The 21,780-nt window shown below is 44.0% G+C and overlaps 1 protein-coding gene across 1 annotated transcript in view; it reads right to left on the bottom strand.

The window, feature by feature from the left end:
* Positions 1-21,780, bottom strand: part of MAL (mal, T cell differentiation protein) — a 75,035-nt gene that overhangs the window by 25,307 nt on the left and 27,948 nt on the right. Inside the window, exon 2 of the mRNA XM_069768998.1 lies at positions 12,528-12,698. Within this exon, the coding sequence (XP_069625099.1) occupies positions 12,528-12,698 (171 nt within the window). The remainder of the gene's footprint in view (positions 1-12,527; positions 12,699-21,780) is intronic.

Here is a 21,780-nt window from a genome sequence, read left to right as displayed (position 1 = left end):
GAATAATTTTTTGCTTTGTACTTCAGCTAAATCTTTTTTTTTTCTAATTGTACTACAAGTGGGGATTTAACATGGAATAATCTAAAAATGGCAAAAAAAGTTTTTAAAAATGAAAAATTATCTCTTTTTCCTTTTATAATGTAATATAATTACTTTAACCAAAAACCAAAAAATCTTCTCATTTAAAAATGTAGAATGATACTAAATATGTTAACTTTGCCCAACATACCGCTCTGGCAAAAATTAAGAGACCACTGCACAGATTTCTAAAAATCACCATCTCTACATGTCTGACAGCCATTCCATTCCAGAGTCAGTTGAATTCCAACCAAAGTATACCTCATTCTACTTAATGTGCTTCTGATTAGGTGATCACCTGAACCAAATCTTATTTAATGAGGGAAAGTATAAAAAACAATGCTGTGGTCTTCACAATCCACTTGCAATAGGACAAGCTGGATGGCCAAACAAATGCTAGGAATAGCCCAAAATTAATTTGAATGAAAAAATAACTCATGTAAATCTAGAAAAAAGCCTTTCATCAATAAGAAGCAAAGGAAAGCCATGCTGAAGTTTGCACAAGACCATAAGGATTGGACCATCTTCTCTGATGAGTCTAATTTTCAGCTTTGCCCAACACCTTGTCATCTAATGGTTAGACGAAGACCTGGAGAGGCGTACAAGTCACAGTGTCTTGCAACCACTGTGAAATTTGGCGGAGGATCAGTGATGATTTGGGGATACTTCAGAAAGGCTGGAATTGGGCAGATTAATCTTTGCGAAGGACATATGAGTCAAGCTGCATACAAGGTTATCCTTGAAAACACTTAATTCCTTCTGCTCAGGCAATGCTCCCCAACTCCGAGGACTGTTTTTTTCCAGCTGGACAATGCCCACTGCAACACAGCTAAGTCAATCAAGGTGTGGATGAAGGACCACCACATCAGATCCCTGTCATGGCCAGCCCACTCTCCAGACCTGAACCCCATTGAAAACTTCTGGAATGTATTCAAGAAAAAGACGGATAGTCACAAGCCATCAAACAAAGAAGAACTGCTTATTTTTTTTGTGCCAGGAGTGGCATAAGGTCACCCAAAAGAAGTGTGAAAGACTGGTGGAAGGCATGCCAAGACGCATGAAAGCTGTGATTAAAAATCATGGTTCTTCCACCAAATATTGATTTTTGAACTCTTCCTGAGTTAAACATGAGTATTGTTATTTGTAAATAAATAAGAACTTGTTTCCTTATTTTTCATTTGCTGCAAATAAATACATTTTTAGCTTTAAATTTCGGAGACATGCTGTCAGTAGTTTATAGAATAAAACAACAATGTAAATTTTACTCAATAAATATACCTATAAAGAGAAAAATCAGAGAAACTGAACATTTTGCAGTGGTCTCTTAATTTTTTGCCAGAGCCGTATATGTAAAGTGGTGCGTGGTGGCAGCCATGGATGAGGTACTTGTTTCCTGTGTCCTGGCAGTAGGAGTGATACTGGAATATGCCCCTGGACCAGTCACTAAGCAACTGATTGGGAGGACCCGGATCCTTAGGAGGGTAATGCATGACATTTCCAGGCCGCTGATGTAGCTTCCATTAAGGGTTAATTTGTGCTGGGATAGTTTTCCCACCGATATTTTCCCAGTATTTATATATATATATATTTTGAGTACAGACCTTGGGGGTGGGCCTGTCCAGTCAGTTGCGCGTCGCTGGGTGAAGTGTAGATTTCTCCCCAGTGACGTGTGCTGATAGGACAGGCTAATGTAAACAAAGTATGGGCTGAAAAGATAAAGAGAGGGCAGTGATGAGGGGAGTTGTGATTCCTCATCACTGCCATACCTAAAGTGTTGCACCTCCCTCCCTCCCTTACTTTTATTTTGTCACAGGTCATTGGGTAAGTCATTCAGGGAACTTAATGGAGAGCATGATGCTAAATGGTAAATGGGGCTTGAGCTTTGGCTAAGCTGCCATATGGGTAATAACGTATTGAGCTATATATTTAAATTTAATAAAGGCCGTGGCCAAAATCTTCCATTTAAAAGTCAACGTGTCCTATGTATTTTATTATGTTGATATTTATTGCCTTAAAGGACTTTAGTGTGTACGGATCATAGGCTATGTAATGCCATAAGGCCGCCGGTGGTCCGCCTTTGTTGTATCTGTGCAGGCCAGCCGTATTGCAGTGGTGAAGACACTCCCACACTGCACCTTGTATGCAGCTATCTGCTGAAGTGTAGGTAGCTCCTAGCTGCAACTTCTTCCTGCCATAGAGGAACTTTTTGGATGGGACAGACAGGAGTTATCAGTAAGTATGAGCTTCTGCTCTCGGTGCAGTTAGGATGTACCAGGATGCTGCTCTCCTCCGGGTGAATCCATGGCCAGGTTCTGTATAGTTTCAACAGTTGCTCTATTGATGCTCTCTAAGATTTATTGCAGGAGTCTGAACTTTCAGAGTTGACCTGTCAGTGCTAGATCATCGGCTCCAGCATCATCAGATCTGTAGGAAAGTTCAGTCTACTGCAATAAATCTCCCTATACTTCAGAGGGACCACAGACAATACAGAATCCAGCACTGGACTGATCAGCACTGAGCCTGGTTACAGGACATCACATGTTATATATATTGTCCCAGAGATGTATTTAGGTTGTCCAGCACCTAGGACAAAAATTCAGCTTGGCGCCCATTCTCATCGCCAAGCATATATGTGATTTGCACATTTAGTCACGTGCTAACATACTGCAATCCCTAATTCTCTCGATGTTCAGTGAAAACCTGAGAAAGCCAAGAAGAAAAGCTAGTTATCACATTAATGTAGGTATGAAAATCGCATATATGAGTGAAGTTGCCAGATGACCCCGGCACCCAATCAGTGCTGGCGTAACTGTCGCTGCCTTCCATCAAATTGAACATGAAAAGGAAGTCAGAGATTAGCCACAACCCTGACTTCCTCTACATGTTCAAGTCATACAAAGGCGGGGACAGTAACGCCAGCGCTGATTGGGCGCCAGGATCACATGTCACAACAACTGCACAAAAGCCATGGGGAGAGCAAGTGCCAATGTGGCACCCCAGGAGTCCGGTTGCCACAGTGGAATTGCCTCCCTCACAGGGGTGATGTCATGCCTGGAAGCAAGGAGGGATACCCTTACCAGGAAACACCAGCATCCAACACTTTCCTACTCCAGATCAGAAGGGGGAGCTCTAACACCTAATTTCAGAGGAGATTCCTTATAAGTTCTGGCCTGGAGGTGGAGTTAGTCAGTCAGAGTCTGAGGGAGAGAGAGGAGAGAAGTCGAGGAGAACCTGGGGAGTGGAGTTGTAGCCAGGCTCACCCCAGAAGAGAGCACTGATTTCACAGGAGATCACAGTGAGAATTTCTGTCTGACAGGTCCCTTCAGAAAGGTGAAGTGAGTCAATTGGTTGTGAACACGCAGGACCTGTCGGACGGCACTGTGAGCAGGAGAACTTTCTCACTCTTGCGGTGCCCTCAGACAGGGAATAGCAGTTCATAGGCAGACACTGATCACACGGTGTTCAGTGTCTACTGGATGACAGGCTGCATGGTCACATCATGCAACCATGCAGCCTGCCATCTATATGTAGCAGCGCTAGACCCGTCGTGGTGTAACAAGGTGGCACGGGGTGGTAGACATAGCCGAGTCCACTAGGTCACAGTCAGTGAGCACCCCAGCCCCTTGCACATGAAAAGACAGTTCTAGTCCCAGCCCCAGGTCACAGTTGGTTACCTCTGTCACAAGGCTGCTCAATATGCTGGAATGGCGTCCTCTGGACGCACCCACACAACACACTTTCTAGGGCCCAACGGTGGCAACTTGTTTAATAAAGATAAGGGAGAGAAGAAGGTACAATTCCTGAGCTGGCCCTATTCACAGGTGCTGCTCCTTCAGCAACGGCTGCAGCAGCAAAGGCAGCAGCTACCATTCGACTCTCTGGAGCTAACAGTCTCTTGGAGGGAACTCACACAGTCTTTGCGCCCATTTCCACTGCCCAGGGGTCCTGGGAAGCACTTTCTCCCTTCAGGGGAGTATTAGGCTCCTGATGCTGCAGAGCCTCCTGAAATGGGCAAGTCTGTATTCCCCAGCCGGGGGTCCTTTTTGTCCCAGACAGGGACAGATGTATTCCCCCAGATGGGGGGTGCCTTCTGTCCCAGACGGGGACACACATATTCACCCAGATGGCGGCCCCTTCTGCCCCAGACAGGGACACGTCATGTCTCAAGCAATCCTGCCTGGGCACTGCTGCAGAAACAAGAGCTTCCTGCTTCTTGGAGGCTGCTAGTCCAGCCTCCTTTTATTAACCACCTCTGTCCCTAATATGCACATAGGCAACAGATAACATATTGCAGTACACTACAAAGGCATAGAATTAAAGGGAAATTCACACAGTACACATACAACCATAACAGTAAACAGTAGTACCATAGTAGACATATAGACACATTGATACATAGCCAACTATTAGAGCATCACAGGGGGAACACATGTCTGACATATAAGGAAGGAGGAGGCAACTGAGGGTCCTTGCCACCTCGTTACAGTTTGACAAATGGATTAGCAGCATCTCTGTGGAAAGGTGAGGAATATTGTTGTTTTTTGCCTCTTTTATAATAATAATCTTTATTTTTATGTAGCGCTAACATATTCCGCAGCGCTTGACAGTTTGCACACATTATCATCTCTGTCCCCGTTCGGGCTCACAATCTAAATTCCCTATCAGTATGTCTTTGGAATGTGGGAGGAAACCGGAGTACCTGTAGGAAACCCACGCAAACACAGGGAGAACATACAAACTCCTTGCAGATGTTGTCCTTGATGGGATATGAACCCAGGACTCCAGGGCTGCAGTGCTAACCACTGAGCCACCATGCTGCCTATTTGCAGATGACGAGGGCATCAGGGGAATGGGCGAGGTCGTAAGTATGGCTTAATTAAGATTATTAAAGGAGTTTGTGTCTTTCTTTCAAATAAATGATTTTTTTCTGGGTGGAGGTTGAATTGCTGCCTCTGGCACTGAGAGCCTTGAATATATGCAAGACATCATTAAATCTGAAGATTACCAACAGATTTTGGGTCGCAATCTAGTGCACAGTGTCAGAAAGCTGGGGTGGCATTCTAGGTCATTTGTCTTCCAGCAGAACAATGACTTCAAACAAACTTCAAGAGGTGAGTTGCATCATACGATTGATGGAATGGTCTACGGGTGTCATGTCACGCTTGCAGAGCCTCTGATGTGCCTAAATAGTTGAAACCCCCCACAAGTGAACCCATTTTAGAAACTAGACCCCCCAAGGAACTTATCTAGATGCGCCTAAACAGTGGTAATTCCCACCAAGTGCTCCCTTTTTGCAACTAATCTACTGTTTCCTGGTATGTGATTTTTATAATGTAGTGGCATACGTGAGTTGTGTAGTGTTTGTCAGGTTGTCATACGTCAGTTGTGTAGTGTTCATCAGGTTGTCATACGTCAGTTGGGTAAGTCAGAAATGAATTTAGTAGTCCATGGAAGTGTCATACAGACTGAAGCATTCTTTCATACACAGGCCAAGTTTTTTGATTCAGAGGTCGCACTGATAAATAGTGTCCCTGCATATTCCCCTTCTGTAACACACTCGGCACCTCATTTGCTAATTACCTTTTTGTCCACTTTGAGGGACCTCCACCGGAAAATGTTGACATGGTACGATTCAAGTACCTTCAGTTCCAGAAGTACTAGGGCCCGATCCTTCCTGATCTCCAAAAATTAAGGCTTTCATCACTACTTCCTGGAACTTAAGGTATGACGTAACGGTATGGCATGCACATTGTGACAGCAGGAAAGCATTGAGCATTGCCATCTGTTTGATGTGCATGGCCAGCTTCTTGTACCACACCTTGGCCTTTCTCAAAGCACTGTACAGCTGGAGGACTTGATCAGAGAGATCAATGCCCCCCATGTTTTTGTTGTACCTCAGTACACAGTCCAGTTTGCTGACCTGTGTTGAGGTACCTCGTACAGTGCTGAGGGTGTCACCATCACCATGTAAGGTGGTCAAGAAAAAGACATCCCTCTTGTCCTTGAACTTGACAATCAGCAGGTGGTCACTACATTGTGCTGTCACCCCTTCTGAGCATCCACCCTATTAGTTTTTGGGAGGCCTCTCTGATTTTTGCGGACAGTACTGCAGGCTGTGGTACCTCGCGCAGAGAGGCACTTGAAGAGTGGGATGCTGGTATTAAAGTTATCCACGAATGAAATTAATTATGGACTCATTCATGCAGATGTCCCTTTAGGGCATGTATCCTTCAACATACTTTTTGTTGAAGTGCTCGATGACCAGCCAAACTTTGTCAGTTAATGTTGGACACCGTTCATTATCGGTATAATGCAGGAATTTGTGAATGGCCTCGAAGTCAAACCGTGTCCAGTCCATGACCATTTGAAACACTGGAGTGTTGTAGGAAACATCAACACTCCAATATTGCCAAAGTTCTGGCATCTTCTGGATCCCCATGTGAAGGACCAGGCCCCAAAACTGCATACTTTCAACGGAATCTACAGGAGACCAGTTAGAAAATGATGAATCATGGTGTACAAAACCCCCCATGAGGTTAACAAAATCCTCAAAAAACTTTTAAAAAGTCTGGTTCTGTGAGGCCGATGGCGTCAAAGTTGATTCCTGATTCTGCCAGGAATCAGTGGCTCATAATTTTCGGGGGGCGAGGTCCATAAGGGGTCAGTAATGAGGGGCGCTGGCTCATCTTCTGGAATGGGTGGCGCTGCTTTACCTTCTGTTGCGGCGGTTCAGCAACACCTGAAGAGAAAGACAAGGAGGAGGAAGAGAAAGAGTGCAAGGAGGAGGACAAAGAGGACAAATCTCAAAACTAAAGAAATGTGGGATCCTCTCCCTCACTATACTATCAGTACTGGAAGTAAGGAAACCATATGCCTCCTCCACTGAATAGCGTTTTTGGGATGAGTTTGATGACATTTTTTTTTATGTATGTGATGATTGTGTCAGTATTTTATTTAGTTGTGTTTGTAATAGTGTGCTTGGTTTAAACTTTTTTCTTTGAAAAGAAAGATAGAAGAAAAAAAGTCAATGAAAATAAAAGTGTAAAACAGCAAGCACGAGCTCAGATGTGTGAACTGCTTCACTCATCGAAGCTCGGCAGCTGCTTGATGTGCACATGGGGGTGACGCAAAGGGTGGTGAAAAAGAAAAGTGTGAAAACAGCAGACACGAGCTCTGATGAGTGAATTGCATCATTAATCAAAGCTTAGCGGCTGCTGGATGTGCGCACGGTGTGGTGCAAGGGGTGGTGAAAAAGAAAAGTGTAAAACAGCAGGCACAAGCTCTTATGAGTGAACTGTGTCACTAATCAGAGCTCAGTGGCTGCTGGATGTGCGCAAGGAGGTGGCACAAAGGGGGGGGGGGAAGAATAGTAGAAATTAGCGAGCACAAGTGCTGATCGGTGAATTGCATCACTGATCAATGCTCGGGGGCTGCTGGATGTGCACACGGAGGTGGCACAAAGGGGAATAGAGGGGGTAAAAGAGGGGGAAGGGGAAGAGGGGGAGGGAGGGTATTGTGTGGATGAGGAGAGAGATAGGGCAGGGATCAGGGATCAAAACAAAGTTGTTTCCCTGCTTTCTTCTTTCTTTGCTTTTCCTTCTTCTGAGAGGGGGATGGTGGAGAGGTAAAAAGAGTGGGGAAGGGGCTAGAGGGGGATTGGGGTAAAGGAGAGATGAGATAGGGATCTTCTTTCAGATGGTTTGTCTTCTCTCTTCTCTGTTCGGTCTTCTTTCTTCTGTCCTGTCTTCATTCTTCTCTGTTCTTTGTTCTTCAGCAGTAAGGGATTGCACCATCACATGCTTCTGTGGCACTACAAGGCCCAGCACAGCGATGATCCAATAGCGTAACTGCTCTGCAGATAGCCTCAGCTACTGTGAGGACCTACAGCGTGGTCACAGACAGGTCACAGAGTGTTCACACCACTTCTGTGCTCTGTGAATGATGACATCGATTGCACCAATCTGAGCTGGTCCTGGTGACGCTGGTGTTGCCAAGCACCAGCCTAGAATCAGTGCTCTTACAGCTCTGATCCTAGGCAGGTCACAGCCAGGTCACAGCCAGGTCAGGGCAGGTCATACCGTGGCTGTGCCCTGTGACTGGTAATCGTCGATCGTGCCAATCAGAGTGGGTCCAGGCAATGCCTTGGAGCACCGATCATAGGTTGGGAAATCAGTGTTTCAGGCGATCTGATTGCCTGAAACACGGAGAAATGCTGCGACTGGCTATTCAGAATTGAACAGCCAATCACAGCGATCGTGGTTGTGGGAGGGAGGCAACACCCCCCAGCATGACAACACCATAACACCATCTACCCAGAGGTAAGATGGCGCTGGAATTTTAATGTGATCACCGCGACTTAAAAAAATTACGTAATAATCCATCCCTAGTCAAATAAGCCAATGGCACAGGGGCGGATTATTACGTCCGATGTCAGAAAGGGGTTAATATATACAGTGCATAGTGGGTACACAACTTGATGAACCTTTACTTTGCAATACGGAAAATTTTTCACATACAGTCTCAATTCCCTTCTTGTTACTTGCTTGATCTCTGTCTTCATTAGTTCAGCCAACTCCCAGCTCAGTACTACAGTTCAGTTATTGAGAGTTCTGTTTTCAAACTGCTGTCCCGCCTCCTCTTCCCCTTAAGGGATCTAGGTTACCAGTATGGTCGGTACTTAATTTCTCTGCTCCTACCGCCTTGGAACTCCCACCTGGGGCACTCTCCTCATCTCACATTATTTATTCTGTTTTGGCCCATTACCTTTTTGAGTTATAAACTTGGGGCCGTACTGCTAGATATCTTGTCACAAAACCCGTCTCTGATCGATCTCTCTGTGCTTTGGTCACCTCTCTTTCTTTTCCTCTCCACTGGGACCTCGCTATCCTCTGTCCAGGTCTCCACTCACATTAGGGACACCCACGTCACTTGGCTTTGTTGACTGACCAGATGTTAGGTCTGCTTGTGAGGCACGCTGGACCCTATCTGACGTTCTAACAGGAAGCGTACTCTCTCCATTCACCTTAGCCACTCCTACTCTGGGCTAGTCCAAAACATTAACTCTAACTCTCCTTACTGTTGGGTAAAACACAACATTATCACCAATAATGCATATCTTAGTTCACATTATACATTACAATTAATACTTGTGTCTTCAAGGGAGAACGTGGGCAATATGTTCAACTCCTTACATATACATTTGCTATAACGCTTTACAACAAAGAATCACATCTTTATTTAACATCTCTCCCACCATAAGTTGGAAGGTAGGATCAAAAATAGGCATAAAGTCCCTTAGTAGAAAGTTATTAATTTTAGGTGGTAAGGGCAGATAGAGTGGGGTGGTAATAATTTGTACCATATTTGTCAATATATTAACACTGTATTACAAAACACTCATGTAACAAACATCCATATTATAAACTATGGAGAATACGTCTCAGCTAGTGACGAGTGAATAGCATTGTTGCTCGGGTGATCTCCGAGTATTTGTTAGTGCTCGGAGATTTTGTTTTCGTTGCCTCCTTGCAACCCCCACATGTACTCAGGCTGGTTAGCAGCCGTAAATCATGCAGCTTCGTTGATGATCCGAGCACAATCAAATACTCGGAGATCAAGCAAGCATGCTCAGGGAGACCCGAGCAACGAGTATACTCGCTCATCACTAGTCTCAGCGTGATCCAAAAACAAAAAGTCTGTAGCAGGCTCCAATGGTTGCTGCTCCATGCATTTTTTTAACCTGTGGTTTCGCATTTTTTGGATGTATGTATATTGTGTCCCAGACTAATATATGGTCAGTGTGATTGCTGCTAGCAATTGCTAGTTATGCTACTGAAGATATAGACAGGTTAGTAGGATTGACTTTAACTTTTTCTATTATACATACTGTATATTTTTTATGTTAGAGGGTTTTTTCATTGTTATTTAGTTTGTTAGAGTTCATTTTATATTTACATTTTTTCTCAATTTCATAAATATATATTTATTTTGTGGTGAATTATTTATTTACTTAACTTTTTGCACAGTTAAAGAGTAAACGTTGTTTGTAAGTTTTAATCCTTATTTTTAGCATTTTCCAGAACATATAATATGCAATAGGGGAGTTTGAGTGGGGTTAGGCTTTAATCGTTGTATGACACTTACTACTTATGTACACGCTGTGTAGTGCTGTCTTACAAAACTATTGCAGATACGGTCTATTGTGCACTGAAAGGAAGGGCTGAACAGACCTGTCAAGTGACATTTTTATTCCCTTAGTCTGTCTTCATTATAAGATGCATATTGTTCAGAGCTAAGGTAGTGAATCATTCAGTGCCATACCAACTTATTCAGCTTTTTTTTTAAGGTGTGTCTTACCATAGAACATTCTTTTGGCATGTTCCAGACATTTTATCCCTTTGCCTAACAAAAAAAGCCACACTCTTAGTCCTTTACTAGTGTTCTACAGTATAAATGTACAGTCAAAAACACACCTTGATTTGAGTCTTAGGTAGTGTCAGATGTAAAAAAAAAAAAGTCTAAAATAAGTATCAAACCTAAAACTGAAAGTTTTTTTTAACTTCAACAAGTACTTATTCTTCACCTATAATCTCAGCTGTTTGTACTCTAAACTCCTGTTTCCAGGTAACATTGCTACAGGAAGGGGCCAAGTTGAGGGCTATTATTACAGCAAGGGGCTATGATGGAGGACATCTTTACAAGGATAGGGCAAGGATGGATGACATTATTATAGGGCGGTAAAAATGAGTACAGGATAGGATCCAGCATGGGGCCATCATGGGGAACATTATTGCAGGACGGGGGAAAGTTAGCAGCCAGGACAGAGGACATTATTGTACGATGGGGTGAGAATGGGGGACATTACTACAGGAAGGGGCCAGGATGGAGGACATGATTACAAGAAGGGACAAGGATGGAGGACATTATTACCGGATGGGGGAACATTTTTACAGGATAAGGCATATTATTACATGATGGTGCCTAGGATGGGAGACATTTTTACAGGAAGAGGCCAGTACAAGAGACATTATTGCAGGATGGGTTCCAGCCTGGGGCAGGATGGATACGATGGAGACTGATGGGGCAGGATGGGGAGATCATATGGGGCAGGATGGATACTCATGAGGGCAGAATGGGAGAACATATGGCTGGAGCCAGGAATGAGATACATGGGGCCAGGATGGGGGATATTATTATTACCATAGGGGCTAATTAAGGGATATTATTACTGCAGTGATGTATTTATTTTATTTTTTGAGGACACTGTTTTAAATGGGGGGGCGGTCCTGTTACTGTGTAGAGTGACACTATGTCGCCTCTTTTTCTTCATGTGGTGTAATGTAGAAGTTGGGAAAAATTAAGTAATGTGTTCTAAAAGTGGAGCTTGAGATAACTGTGTTATTTCCTGCAGAGACGAGTCCTGGCTGGATGAAGTGATGGCGGTCTGTGCTGGATGAAAGATGAAGGACTTCACCTAGAGACGTCACTGGTGAGTCAGTGTTACCTATACACTGACACTATACACTGTATACTATATACTATACTATATACTGAAATGAAGGGTAAATTGACTAGATCAATGGATGTTTGACAGGTTATAGTTTCACACAGCAACTATTTTTCTGGAATCATCTGGTTCAGGTATATGATGACCCCGTCGCATCACTGCGTCACAACCCCATCACATGACCCCATCACATGACCCCATCAGATGACCAGGGGGCCCACAGTGTCTGAACAGCCCGGGGCCCTGGCTACCCTTAATCCACCCCTGGTTCCAGGAAGGGGGAAATATACCAGGATAGAATGCAGGACAGACAACATTATTATAAAATCTGCCAGGACAGATGTCATTATTGCCAGATCATATCCGGGTGAAGTGTCACTGGATGAGCTGCTGATAATAGAATTCCACGGATATTTTCCTTAGACACTTTATTTTAACAGGTTTACAAAGTCAACACGTTTCGAGGTCAATGCAGGACCTCTTCATCAGGACAAAAACCTAGTGGATCCTTGTAGTAGATGAACTTATTTTATATATGGTCGTTCTTTTGAAGAAAAAAAAACACCAAACAGGCACATGATAATTTCAGAGTTCATCATTTAAAAAAAAAAAGATTAAACTGAAAAACAAAATCATCTTACTTATTTTTAAAAGGAAATGCATTAGGATATGAAAACAATGAGCTGAAATTACTGAGAAACAACAAAAAAATAATAATTTATATAAAATTGTGCCTTCCTATCCTCAAAAAAAATATATGCTGGGCTTATGTTTTTGCAGAATGGAGGCAGCGATTAGATGGCTAGAAGTGAAATTTTTATGTGGGCCTTAATGCCTACAAGGCTATGAAGCCGATTCATAAAAGCTGTTACACCAGAAACCGGTTGTAATTACAATTATACAAGAATAGGCTTCATCATTCATTCAGTAGTACATATCTTACCAGAGTTGTCCAAGTTGCTTTTCCTCCATGAGCTCCCACAATGTACATGAACAGAAGAATGGTTGTGCATATGAATAAAGTGACAGAAACAAACATGACCCATCCTTGAAGTATTGCAAGAGGATACACTCTAGTAGAAGCTACCAAAATCCATACCAGACCACCGAAAACCTGAAATGAAATAAAATGAACATTTTATAGCCTCTAAATGTATAGTATAAATGTAAAGATATAATTGACATAAAAATGACGATGCTGTCAGTGATCCTAGCTGCATACGCTAATGCATATAGCAGAAGCAGGATATGATATCTTGCACTCATGTAATACATCGAATATTAAAGAGGTTGTCCACTATTTTAGCATTGATGACCTATCCTTAGGATAGCAGTGGACAACCTTTTTAAGACATGCTAAACTAACAGTCATTGTAAACAGGGCCGTATTTGCCACTAGACACTTGAGAGCATGTGCCTAGGGTACCAGGATGCGGGGGGCGGCACCTGAGCAAGGTGTTTTTTTTTTACTTCGGAATCGGCCACTTGCAGACAGCCGGCACAGAGATGCTATAGCGTGCTGTCTCTGTCCTGCTTCCTGCCCGTGCTTACTCTCACACAGACATCAGCGCTGCTGGATGACATCATCATTCAGTGGCGGCTGTGCCAGAGAGAGGAAGGCGTAGGAGATTCTGTGGCAGAGCAGTGTGTGAGAGTGTGTGTTGTGTGTGTGTGTAGCACTGCGGGGGAATGTGCAGAGTGCAGAAAGGTAAATGGTGTTGTGTGTGTCTGTGTGTGTAGGGGATGAGAGGGCAATGATGGGGCTGATGGGGAGAAGGCAATGATGGGGTGATGGGGATGGTGGGGAGGAGGAAATGATGGAAGTGGTGGAATGGGCAAGGATGGGGATGATGGGGATGATGGGGAGGAGGAAATGATGGATGTGGTGGAAAGGACAATAATGGGGGGGTGGGGGAGGAGGAAATTATGGATGTGGTGGAATGGGCAATGATGGGGGTGGGGAAAAGAGAAGGCAATGATGGAGGTGGTGGAATGGGCAATGATGTGGTGGGAAGAGAATGCAATGGTGGTGGTGGGGGAGAAGGTAATGATTGAGGTGGTGGAATGGTGGAAAGGGCAATAATGGGGCGTTGAAGGGGGAGGAAATGAAGGAGGTAGTGGAATGGGCAAGGATGGTGGTGCTGGAAAGGACAATGATGATGGTGGAGGGGGGAGAAAATGATGGAGGTGGTGGAATGGGCTACGATGGTGGTGGTGGAAAGGACAATGATGGTGGTGGTGGAAAGGGCAATGATGGGGATGGTGGGGGAGGAGGAAATGATGGATGTGGTGGAAAGAGGAATGATGGAGATGGTGGGGGAGGAGGAAATGATGGAGGTGGGGGAGAAGGCAATGATGGTGGTAGTGGAAAAGAAAATGATGGGAGTGGTGGAGAAGGAGGCAATGATGTGATGGTGGAGAAGGCTGTGATGGAGGTGGTGGAAATGGCAATGATTGGGTAGTAGGGGAGAAAGCAATGATGGAGGTGGTGGAAAGGGCAATGATGGGGTGTGAGGGAAAAAGCAATGATAGTGGTGGTGGACAAGGCAATGATGGAGGTGGTGGAAAGAGCAATGATGGGGTGTTGGGGGAGAATGCAATGATGGTGGTCATGGAAAGGGCAATAATTGGGGTGGTGGGGGAGGAGGAAATGATGGAGGTGGTGGAATGGACAATGATGAGAGTGGTGGGGGAAAAGACAATGATAGGGGTGGTGGGGAGAAGGAAATGATGGAGCTGGTAGAATGGGCAATGATATGGGGTGATGGGGAAGAAAGCAATGATGGTGGTGGAGAAGGCAATGATGGAGGTGGAGAAGAGGGCAATGATGGGGTGGGGTAGAGGACAATAATGGGATGCAGGGGAGGAGGACAATGAGGGGTGTTGGGGATTGGATGGGAGGAAGGGGGACTTATAATGGATTTAGGAACAGAGGGAGGTGGAGGAAGACATTATTATCACTTATATCTAACACAGTCCCTTAGCATAGAGTGTACGTTCCTTTTAACCCCTTCGTGACCCAGCCTATTTTGACCTTAATGACCTGGCCATTTTTGCAATTTTGACCAGTGTCCCTTTATGAGGTAATAACTCAGGAACGCTTCAACGGATCGTAGCGATTCTCAGTTTGTTTTTTCGTGACATATTGGGCTTCATGTTAGTGGTAAAATAGGTCGATAATTTTTGCGTCTATTTGCGAAAAAAACGGATATTTGGCTAAAATTTAGAAAATTTCGCAATTTTCAAATTTTGAATTTTTATTCTGTTAAACCAGAGAGTTATGTGACACAAAATAGTTAATAAATAACATTTCCCACATGTCTACTTTACATCAATACAATTTTGGAAACAACATTTAAGTTAAAATTTGACCAGCGATTTCTCATTTTTACAGCAAAATTTATAAAACCATTTTTTTACGGACCACCTCACATTTGAAGTCAGTTTGAGGGGTCTATATGGCTGAAAAAAACAAAAATGACACCATTCTAAAAACTGCACCCCTCAAACTGCTTAAAAACTCATTCAAGAAGTTTATTAACCCTTCAGGTGTTTCACAACAGGAGAAGCAACATGGAAGGAAAAAATGAACATTTAACTTTTTAGTCACAATTTATTTTTTTTTCCCAAGGGTAAAAGGAGAAACTGGACCCCAAAAGTTGTTGTCCAATTTGTTCTGAGTACGCCGAAACCCCATATGTGGGGGGGAACCACTGTTTGGGGGCACGAAGGGCTCAGAAGGGAAGGAGCGCCATTTGACTTTTTGAATGAAAAATTGTCTCCAATCTTTAGAGTACACCATGTCGTGTTTGGAGAGCCCCTGTGTGCCTAAAGATTGGAGCTCCCCCACAAGTGACCCCATTTTGGAAACTAGACCCACCCAAGCAACTGATCTAGATACATAGTGAGAACTTTAAACCCCCAGGTACTTCACAAATTGATCCGTAAAATTAAAAAATAATTTTGTTTCACAGAAAAGTTCTTTTAGCCTCAATTTTTTCATTTTGACATGGGCAACAGGATAAAATGAATCCGAAAATTTGTTGGGCAATTTCTCCTGAGTACACCGATACCTCACATGTGGGGGTAAACCACTGTTTGGGCACACGGCAAGGCTCGGAAGGGAAGGAGCGCCATTTGAGTTTTTGAATGAAAAATAAGCTCCAATCGTTAGCTGACACCATGTCGCGTTTGGAGAGCCCCTGTGTGCCTAAACAGTAGAAACCCCCCACAAGTGACCCCATTTTGGAAACTAGACCTCTCAAGAAACTAATCTAGATGTGTGCTGAGCACTTTTAAGTTTATAACGCAGAGCTGTGAAAATAAAAAAAATGTTTTCCTCAAAAATGATTTTTTAGCCCACAATTTTTATTTTCACAAGGGTAACAGGAGAAATTTGACCCCAAAAGTTGTTGTCCAGTTTGTTCTAAGTACGCTGATACCCCATATGTGGGGTTAAACCGTTGATTGGGCTCGGAAGGGAAGTAGTGACGTTTTGGAATGCAGACTTTAATGGAATGGTCTGCGGGCAGCACATTGCGTTTGCAGAGACCCTGATGTGCCTAAACAGTAGAAACCCCCCACAAGTGACCCCATTTTGGAAACTAGACCCCCAAGGAACTTATCTAGATGTGTGGTGAGCACTTTGAAACCCCAAGTGCTTTACAGAAGTTTATAACGCAAAGCCATGAAAATAAAAAATCATTATTCTTTCCTCAAAAATAATATTTTAGCCCGCAATTTTTTATTTTCACAAGGGTAACAGGAGAAAAGTTGTTGTCCAGTTTGTCCTGAGTATGCTGGTATGCCATATGTGGGGGTAAACCACTGTTTGGGCACATGTCGAGGCTCAGAAGGAAGGGAGCACCATGTGACTTTTTGAACGCAAGATTGGCTGGAACAATGGTGGCGCCATGTTGCGTTTGGAGACCCCTTGATGTGCCTAAACAGTGGAAACCCCTCAATTCTAACTCCAACACTAACCCCAACACACCCCAACACTAATCCCAACTCTTATCATGACCCTAATCACAATCCTAACCCCAACACACCCCTAACCACAACCCTAACCCCGACACACCCCTAACCCTAATCCCAACCCAAACCACAACCCTAACCCCAACACACCCCTAACCCTAATCTTAACCCTAATCCCAACCCTAACTCTAATTCCATCCCTAAGACTATGTGCCCATGTTGCAGATTTGTGTGCAGATTTTTCCGCACTGTTTTTGAAAAACCGCAGATTTAGAGTATTTTTTGTGCAGATTTCACTTGCGGATACAGGAAGAGGTGTAAAATGCTGCAGAATCCGCACAGAGAATTGACATGCTGCGGAAAATACCGAGCGGTGTTTTCCGCACCATGGGCACAGCGTATTTGGTTTTCCATAGGTTTACATGCTACTGTAAACGTGATGGAAAACTGCTACGAATCTGCAGCAGCCAATCCACTGTGGATCCACAGGCAAATCCGCACCGTGTGCACATAGCCTAATTCTAACCCTAATTCTAACCCTAACCCTAATTGCAACCCTAACCCAAATTGCAACCCTAAGAGGAGAGGAGGGCACGGAGGACAGGATGGAGGGGTAGGAAACACTGACGGCGGCTGCAGATCGCTGCCATCGGTCGGTGGCGGAGTCAGATCGGGGACTCCAGCTGTGGCTGATGAAATTGCAGCATCGGCCATGACTGGATTGTAATATTTCACCACGCTTCATAGGTGAAATATTACAAATTGCTCTGATTGGCTATTTCACTTTCAACAGCCAATCAGAGCGATCGTAGCAACGGGGGAGCGAAACCACTCCCCCCCCCCCGGGCTGAAGTACCACTCCCCCTGTCCCTGCAGGTCGGGTGCAATTTGAGTTAATCCTTTCACCCGACCTACAGGAACACGATCATTCTGTGAAGCAGCATATGCGTCACAGGTCGGATTGGCACCAACTTTCATGACGCATACGCTGTGTCACAGGTCCGGAAGGGGTTAAGTATAATACAGCCCCTTAGTATATAGTGCACTCACTTAATATACATAGCACAGTCCCTTAGTATATAGTATACTCACCTATTCTGTATAACACCATCCTTAGTTACATAGGTTCCTCTTTTATTATGTATAGCATCGTCCCTTATTACATACTGTACCATCCTCTCTAGTTATATATGGTGCCGTCCCTTATTATATAGCTTCCTCTGCTGTTATGTACAGTACTGTCTCTTACATAGTGTATTCTTGTTAATTTTGTTATTCACAGCACCCTCTTACATAGTCCCCTCTTTATTTAGATGAAAAATGACTGCTGATGGAGGAGTCAGTCACCAGACGACCAGTCCATCAGCTCCTCCATTAGAAAAGAAGCTTTCCCATGCTCCATCAGCCATCATTGCATTATACAGCTAACAATAGAGGACGGTATGTAATAAAAAACAGGGCTGTATATAATCCAATATGTAAGGGATGGTACTGTACATAACAAGAGAGGGCACTGTATAATAAAGGACGGCAATATACATAATAAAGGAGATTATGAAATATATATTATTATTATACATTTTTATAGTGCCATTTATTCCATGGCGCTTTACATGTGAATACTGGGCAAATATAGACAAATACATTAAACATGAGCAAATAACAAGGCACACGGGTACATAAGGAGGGAGGACCCTGCCCGCGAGGGCTCACAGTCTGCAGGGGATGGGTGATGAAACACTAGGAGAGGGTAGGGCAGGTTGTGAGGCGGTTCAGTAAGTTCAGGATCACTGCAGGCTGTAGGCTTGTCGGACATACTGTATATACACATGTACGTGTGTGTGTGGCTATATATATATAGCTTTGTCTCCATAAAAGGAGGGGGGCCCAGACACATTTCTTGCACAGGGGCCCGAAGCTGTCAGTGTCCGCCCCTGCCCAGGGATCAATTGCACTTGCATCTTACAGAAGCGAGTACAATTGAGGCTCTGACTACCAGGTCAGAGCATTGCGAGCATCGTGATCAGATCATGTAATCAAGCTGCTGATGTCGCTCACTCGTGCTGCAGAGGAGAACACTGGTGGTAAGTGCTCCAGGGGAGCTGAAGACACCGAAGATTAAGTGCACAGGGGGAACAATTTGAGTGAGGATGGGGGGATTTATTATGTGTGATAAGAATTTGAGTGGGGATAGGGGAATTTATTATGTGTGGGGACAATTTGTGTGGTAATGGGAGGATTTATGTGTGGGGAGAATTGGAGTGAGGATGGGGTTTTTTAATGTGTGTGGGGAGAATTGGAGTGGGGATGGGGCTATTTATTGTGTGGGGAGATTTGTAGTGGGGATGGGGGATTTAATATGTGGGGGAGATTTGAGGACACAAAGTGAAGAGCAAAGGGGGAGATGAGGGCCATATATGAGGAAACAGCATAGGGGAATGGGGAGCATGTATGAGGAAACAGTACAGGGGAATGGGGAGCATGTATGAGAAAACAGTATGGGGGAATGAGAGCATGTATGAGGAAACATTACTGGGGAAGGGGGCATATATGAGGAAACAGTATGGGGGAATGGGAGGCATATATGAGGAAACAGTATGAGGGATGGGTGCAGACACTATGGGGAGCGAACGGTGGAATGTATGTGGACACAGTATGAGTAGCGATATGAAAAATGTATGTGGACAGAGTACGAGGAGTGAGGGTGATGGGATGTGTGCAGACACAGTATGAGGAGTCAGGTGAGCAGCAGGCAGTATAGAGAGTGAGGGGGTAAATATATGAGGAGACAGTATGGTGAACAGGGAGGATGTGAGAGGCGACAGTATGAGGAGGGAGGGGAATAGTGTGAGGAGACAGTATGGGGGAGAAAAGTGACTGGGCACAGAATAGAAACTGAGTAGTGGGGGCGTAGCATGTAGGGACAGTGTAAGGGCACAGCCAGGAGGGGACAGTATACCAAGGAGGTGGAGTGTGGTGAGAGTACAGTATAAATACTGGGCCCTATAGGGGGACACAGTATGAGAGGACAGTGTGAAGAGGGGGCAGGTATGGAAAGGAGAGGTCAGTGTAAAGAGCATGTACCATAAGAGGGACAGTGTGGGGGTTATATTTGGTGCAGACAATATAGTGAGGGGCAATTATTTATTCAGGAGCATTATAATGACACTTCTATCTTTAAGGGCATCGTGGAGATTTTCTGCAAAAGAGCGGAGAAGATGGAAGTTTACAGAGACAGGCTGTGATGAGAAAACTCATCATGGGGTCTGGACAAGATGAAAAAAAGAAGGAGAAAGACTCCAGAGATGACGTTATCTATAAGGTACCTGGATGTACATTTTATTTGTGATACTAACTAATTTCATGTTTTTATTTATGTTAGGAGCATTAAAGGGAATGTCCAGGTTTGTAATGAGTTTGCAATCATTCTTTGTGACTGCAGACTTCAGAATTCTCACAGTACGCACTGCACACTGCTGGCGATTTACATACATGCAGTCAAGCGCTGACTAGACATGTGTAGCCTCACTCAATGAAAATGAACTGAGTGAGGCCGGGCACGTCTAGTCGGAATGTGGTCAGAAATATACAAATCACATACTTGTGCTGACATGACTGTCCAACGGCAAGGGAGAATCCTAAAAGTGTGGAGTGCATTAGTTGTGAGAATTCAGAAGCTGCGATGTCAGGATTCAGCTCTGCAGGTTCCAGTAATTATCATATAGACACTTCACTCATATGCGATTTTCATACTTATGGTCCTGTGACAATGAGCTTCTCTTCCTGCTTCTCTCAGTTTTTCACTGAACATTGAGAACATTAGGGAGAGGAGCTCGTGGGTACATGACTAAGTGTGCAAATCGCATATGTCCTTGGGGGAGGGAGCGCTAAATGAATTCTTGCCCCGGGTGCCAGAAAACCTAGATACACCTCTGCCGGTATGCTACTGCGAGCGGTGATTACCAGGTCCAGTGGATGGAAGTCAGTGCACAGTGAAGCACAGGCAGTGAGGCAGGGACTGAGGGTGTGCACAGAGAGAGAATGGAGACTCGGAGACTGCCCGACCCAGTCTACGCCGTAGCCTGGAGCCCTCATTAGGAATATATCAGTTAATAAATTGTTTTTTCTAAAGCTTTATAATGTAGTTTTAGGTCAGGGAGGGATGGTTAGGGATGAGCTACCAAGGTGCAGGGACAGGTAGTGATGGCTACTTGCGGACATGTGCGGCACTTGCGGTTTTGCACTTGTGGTGAGACAAAATAACACTGCTAGCAGCATTTTTTTTCCATTGCTGCAAGTATCGCATTTGCCGGATGATTGCAAAACCGCAAGTGTCACACGTGTCCGCAAGTCCCATAGGGAATCAATGAGGCCGAATGCAGTGTTACCGTAAGTGATCAGTTATGCAGCAGATGCGGAAAAACTGCCGGATCCGCTGCAATATACTACTTTCACATCAGCGATTTTTGTCAAAGTCACTGCTGATAGTGTCATACTCAACAATGGGGGAGGCAGCACTAAAGGTGACGAGGGCAGGATAAACTCTAAATATGGCCCTGATTGTAAATAACACAATGAAATATAATCCTAATGAAAGGGAATCTGTCAGTAGGGTCAACCCTTCTAATCCATCTATATGGGCATGTAGGTCATAGGAAGCTGAATATAATGTTTAATTCCGAAAAATCCACATTTTTATTAATATGTAAATGAGTTGTTAAGATGCATCTATCGATTGCTGAGAATCTGGAGTGCTTATTTTAAAATGAAAGGTGGCGTTACCAGTGTGAGACATATAGATCAGAAGAGCAGACTGTCAGTCGTTACATGTCTCACTGGTAATGCCTCCTTTTATTTAAAATAAGCTCTGGTGGCAGAATTTCAGGGAGATCAGTGTCCAGTCCATAGATTTAGACAGCTCATTTACGTATTAAGAAAAACGTGTTTTCTCTGCAATAAAACATTGGATTTCAGATATTAAAATATAATTTCATCTCATCTTCCTATGACCTACATGTCCATATAGATGGATTAGGAGGGTTGATCCTACTGACTGATTCCCTACAAGATATATTGTCAGTTAATAAACTGTTATGGAAGTGGCTTGTGAATGCTAACAACAAATACAAATACAATTACGGTAGTCAAAAATTAACCTTTAAACTGAAACTGATTTCTCAAGTTAATAAGGAACCAGTTAATTTTTAACCAAACAAGAT

Source organism: Ranitomeya imitator, chromosome 5, assembly GCF_032444005.1.
Source record: "Ranitomeya imitator isolate aRanImi1 chromosome 5, aRanImi1.pri, whole genome shotgun sequence".
NCBI classification, from domain to species: Eukaryota; Metazoa; Chordata; class Amphibia; order Anura; family Dendrobatidae; genus Ranitomeya; species Ranitomeya imitator.
Note: the sequence above shows the minus strand (reverse complement) of the source record. Positions and strands in the feature narration are given on the sequence as shown.